Raw genomic sequence first — 5,193 nt, 5'->3', positions numbered from 1 at the left:
TTATACAGAAGAGTAACAAAAAACATAGTCTTATAGTTTTAATGTTGGAAATAAAATATCAGCATTTAAATATTTTTTAGAAAATTCTTGAGCACTAAAACATTTTTTCAAGATTTGTAACACTTTAATAAGTTCCGACCACAGCTTTAAAATACAGCAACCTGTTGTTTGTCTCATAGTTACAAACAGCCACTAAGAGCTGCAAGAACTAAATAGTGCCCCATCAAGTGTGCTCACAGGTACATGCAGGTACAGGTACATACTACTTATCCTACTTTGTGTCGTGGGGATGCTGGAGCCTATCCCGGCTGTCACTGAGCGAGAGGCATGATATACTTCTGGACCAGTTGCCAGTCAATCACAGACATGCATTTTTTCACTGTTGCAAATGTAATAAATCATATGCCAGGTTTGCAAGATACACTAAGTTGGATGTGTTAAAAGTCACGAGAGGATTATAAAGGCTGCGTACCAGGCTGTTTCTCATGCTTGTAGGTTGTCCTGTGATGCATCCCACTTCTTTAGGCCTGTAGTCTTTGCACTGTGGCACTAGACGAGCAGCTGGAAAATGAACCTTAGCTTCTTTTCAAAAATGTCCCCGGGCGTATGGTCAATTTAGGCGGAGGAGCATGAAAACCCTCTCAGCTCTAACATTACCATTCCTTTCCGAATGAGCAGCAACACCACCCTTTTCAATACTTGTCCTTGGATAATTATAGCCACAAGCATGGTTAATCGCATGGAAATAAGTTGTTCTGAGTTCAGCTAAAGCGCAGAACTAGAGTAGGAACTACAGAAATGCTTTGATTCTCTAGTACTAAAGTACTGACGTTCTTTAGTGCTGTAAAAGCCTTTTCATAGTTTAAATGTTTCCATCCATCCATCTTCTGCCACTTATCCAAAGTTGGGTCGCGGGGGCAGCAGCCGGAGCAGAGAGGCTCAGACTTCCCTGTCCCCATCTCTTCTGGGGGGATCCTAAGGTGTTCCCAGGCCAGCCTACAGAAATAGTCTCTCCAGCGTGTCCTGGGCCTCCTCTCAAATGGACATGTCCGGAATACCTTCTGCGGGAGGTGTCCTGACCAGATGCCGAGCCAACTTATCTGACTCCTCTCTTTGTTGAGGAGCAGCGACTCTACTCTGAGGCCCTCCTGGATGGCCGAACTTCTCACCCTATCTCTAAGGGAGAGTCTGGCCAACCTGCAGAGAAAAACTCTTACAATCCTTGAAAAGTATCTTGAAAGATACTTGAAATCTTCCACTTAGGGCAGGACCTCTTCCCCGATCCAAGAGTGTGCACTCCATCTGTTTCTGGTTGAGCACCATGGTCTCGGATTTGGAGTTGTTGATCCTCATCCTAGCTGCTTCACATTTGGCTGTGAACTGCTCCTTCTTGCTGGAGATCATGGACTGATGAAGCCAACAGAACCACATCATCTACAAAAAGCAGACTCGATCCAGTAGCCACCAAACTGGATCCCTTCAATGCCCTGGCTGCGCCCAGCAATTCTGTCCAGAAAAGTTGTGAACAGAATCAGTGACAAAGAGCAGCCCTGGCAGAGTCCAACTCTTACTGGAAATGAATCCGACTTACACCCACCAATGTGGACCAAGCTCTGACACCAGTAATACAGGGACCGGACAGCCTGTATAACAGGGTTCGGTACCCCATATTCCTGGAGCACCCCCACAAGAATGCCTGCGTGACACAGTCGAATGCCTTCTCCAGATCCACAAAACACATGTAGACTGGTTGAGCAAACTCCCATGCCCCCTTGAGGACCCTGCTGATGGTAGAGAGCTGATCCAATGTTCCACGACCAGGATAAAAACCACACTGCTCTTCCTAGATCCATGGTTCAATGACCCTATGGACCCTCCTCTCCAACACAGCTAAATAGACCTTACTGGGGAGGCTGAGGATTGTGATACCCTGTAGTTGGCGCACATCTTCCACCCCGGTTTGCCAGTCCCAGGACCCTACTACTGATGAGCTTTTTGACTGGATCAGCAACTTCAGCTCTGAAAATAGGGGGGGTCCTCTCCAGAGTCCCCCTGCTCTGTTTCCTCATTGGAAGGCATTTCAGCAGAATTGAGGTCTCTGAAGAAATCTTGCCACTGATCTACAACGTCAAATTGAGGTCAGCAGTGTCCCACTCCCACTGCAGTGTTGACGGAGCACTGCTTCCCCCTCCTGAGCTGCCAGACGGTAGACTAGAGTCTCCCCGAACTCCTCCCAAGGCCAAGTTTTTACCTGAACGACCACCAAAGCCGCATGATGCTTGGCTTGCCGGTTTCTGTCAGCTGCCTCCAGAACCCCACAGGCTAGAAAGGCCTGATGGGACTCCGTCAGTTTGACAGCATCGCTCACTGTTGGGCTCCACCAGCGGGTTCAAGGGTTAGGGTTAGGTCCCAACAGGCGCTGAACACCTTACAGCCGCAGCTCCAATCTGCCACCTTGACAACAGAAGCACAGAGCATGGCCCATTCGGACATAATGTCCCCGGCCTCCCTTGAGACGTGGTTGTAAGTCTACCAGAGGAGGGAGTTGAAACTCCCTCAGAGAATGTACAGGCGCTGACTTGGGGGGCAAGCAATTTGCCCACACCTGCCCAGTGCATCTCACCAGGGGCAATTCTAGAGTAGAGTCCATCCCCTCTCAAGGGGCCTGGTCCCAGACACCATGCTATGCGTTGAGGTGAGTCAGACGATATCTAGTTGAATTTCTCAGCCTTGCGCATCCGCTCAGACGGGTGCAAGCCCAGCCACCAGGTGCTCACCATCAAGCCCTGCCCTGGGCCAAGCTCCTGGGAGGCCAATGACCTGCATCCAATCAGGGGAAAACTGGGTCCAAGGCATATTTACAAGCGTTTTCTGTTGGTCTATTTTGATATGTTCTGCTAAAAGGTGACTTCCATCAGCTCCTTAGTAAGAGGAATCCTATCATGGGCTGGACCATACTCACATGACAAAAAATGAAAAGGGGAAAAATAGTCTCATCAGATGAAAAATAAATCACTACTTTGATTTTCAAGACATTTTATTTACAAAGACAGTTATGGGATTCCAATTCCAAATCCTCTGTATGGATAAAGATCTGTTGGGCAAATATGTTCCAGCTGATGACCTACAAGAAGAACAAAAATAGGGTTAAAATGAAGAATTGGATACAGCTTATGATGGAAAAGTAATTCTTCAGAAAACAAGCATTAAGGTAAACATGACAATAACACCTCTGTTAGGCTTATACCTGATAAATGTTTTAGAAATATTCACAATTACCAGCTATTTGGACTCAGGATACACTGCTAAACTACGAATTTTATCAATCATTTCATTAGATTTAATTTCAAACGAAAGTTGACACTTGGGCCAAACGGTCTTAAAAATTCAATGAAAACTGATATGGAAGACAAACATGGTTGTCAAACTACCTTGAACAAGTCGTCCTTGGCCATTTTACTTCTTCAGAATCTGATGTCTGACAACAATAAAGGGGAATGCAAAGCCACTGCCAAAGAACACGGCCATCATGCCCAGCAGACGCCACTTGTTGTCCACGGAGAATGGAAGGTTCTGTGAAACAACAGCAGTAGACTCAATTTTTGCAAACAGAGGATTCACGCAGACCATTCGTTCACATTATTCAACATTTTTCCGCACAAATGTTAAAATTTAACCGTATTATCCATATCATTGCAATAACACTCATTGAGCATTTTAACAATTAAAACTGACATTAAAATAAAAACACATGTAGGGAAAAAAACAACTTATTTCTTCAACATACATTACAAGAGGTAAGGAGATGACCTAACTCCTATGTTGCTAAATAATTTTTCACCTTGGGGATTTACAAGTTATCAGTTTTAATGGCAGAATTATCACATCACATCGAAGTTGGGTGTACACTCCCATACCATAATGCGTACTTAATAATGTGAGCATCATATCTACATTAAAACCGCCCCGATACTAGTTACTTCCTTATAAAGCTTCCCACACTTGCGCTTCATTGACAAGTGACGTACTTCACACTACATGTAGAAGTAAAACTGTGTGACGAACATCTTCGTAAAAATTTAAATCAACATCATCAATATGGCCCTTCGTCATCTCTGTTAACTCGATTAAGACATAAGACAAGTATCGCTGCTTTTCACTGCAGACCTCATGCAACAGCATTTGACGTCAGGCACCGATGTGGAAGAACTAGCAGGCTGTTAATATTTGTATTACTGGCTGTATATTTTAATACGTACGACACACATAACTAATAATAGGCATTTTAACAGAGCGTTACCTTTGGATTACATTTGTCCTGTTTACTTCGTAAGTAAAACTGCTCACATATTTAGGCGTTAGCCATCAAGCTAACGCGAGTCAACCGAACTAGCCAGTCGGTCAACAGAATTTAAGAAAAACAAAGTTACTCTATCTAGACGTGATTATAGAAGTAAGCCAACTTAGACTGTTTCTCGTCTTTAAAATACTTTTAACAGTATTAGAACGACAATTGAGGAGTGACCTCTAAAATACAATTAGCTGACATGCTAATAAAACAAACCAGGCCGCGAGTGAAAAACTACAAAATACTATCTTTTAAAGGAGATACGCTCACCTTCCCCGGTCCTTCAGCATAGTGTGAAGAACGAACAGCAGACGTTGTGAATCGCCTGACAGCTTGTCCAAACATTTCTGTCTTCTTTATGGCTAACTTCAGTCCAAAGTAGTAATATTCGACCTTCTCCTTCTGCCGTGAGTGAGCGTCAGATGGGGTTGGCGCAAAGGATGACGGGAAGCGAGAAACGAAGGCTGTCTGGGGTATTGGGAGATGTAGTTCAAATAACTGACGCGGCTACGGCTGCTTATGAGTAATGTATCTTCCGAAGTAAGTGTTGTAATCGACACCAATCATAAGTCACTATTTAACCCCTCCCCCCTGATATGTCCTATTGTTATTCTCTTTATTATAGCTTGGTAGTGGCTGGACAAGGATGGGCCAGTTGTATTGTAACTTTGGTCACTAGGGAGAACACATGGGCGACGGTAGCTCGTCTGTTTAATGACAATAGCTGTTACGCTTGTTCGCGCTCAGTTCCAGGTAAATCCCCAGAATTCCTTGCACCCTTAAAACACTCACATTATTCCCAGCAACCCCAAAATCACACAGAAAATAAGCATTAACATAACATT

At 44.3% G+C, this 5,193-nt stretch overlaps 1 protein-coding gene across 1 annotated transcript; it reads right to left on the bottom strand.

Annotated features, from left to right (window-relative positions):
• Nucleotides 1–3,019: 3,019 nt before the first annotated feature.
• cox7c (cytochrome c oxidase subunit 7C) lies at nucleotides 3,020–4,783 on the bottom strand. The gene is made up of 3 exons (XM_086173961.1): nucleotides 4,619–4,783; nucleotides 3,432–3,573; nucleotides 3,020–3,124 (listed from the first exon to the last, which is right to left on the bottom strand). Exons 1-2 carry the CDS (start codon nucleotides 4,691–4,693, stop codon nucleotides 3,457–3,459), a joined length of 192 nt encoding a protein of 63 aa, XP_086030087.1. The 5' UTR covers nucleotides 4,694–4,783; the 3' UTR covers nucleotides 3,020–3,124; nucleotides 3,432–3,456.
• Between the last annotated feature and the right edge of the window lie 410 nt (nucleotides 4,784–5,193).

The sequence above is a fragment of the Fistularia commersonii genome, chromosome 26 (assembly GCF_037954325.1).
Source record: "Fistularia commersonii isolate RoL2024-O1a breed Wild chromosome 26, RoL_Fcom_v1.0, whole genome shotgun sequence".
NCBI classification, from domain to species: domain Eukaryota; kingdom Metazoa; phylum Chordata; class Actinopteri; order Syngnathiformes; family Fistulariidae; genus Fistularia; species Fistularia commersonii.
The sequence above is the reverse complement of the archived record's forward strand: the minus strand, read 5'-3'. Positions and strand labels throughout refer to the sequence as shown.

What these genes read in the sequence shown, in the direction of transcription:
- cox7c (XM_086173961.1), bottom strand. Translation starts at nt 4,693, where the DNA reads ATGTTTGGACAAGCTGTCAGGCGATTCACAACGTCTGCTGTTCGTTCT. An exon ending in ATGCTGAAGGACCGGGGAAG is followed by an intron (nt 3,574 to 4,618) that starts GTGAGCGTATCT and finishes GTTGTTTCACAG; the next exon opens with AACCTTCCATTCTCCGTGGA.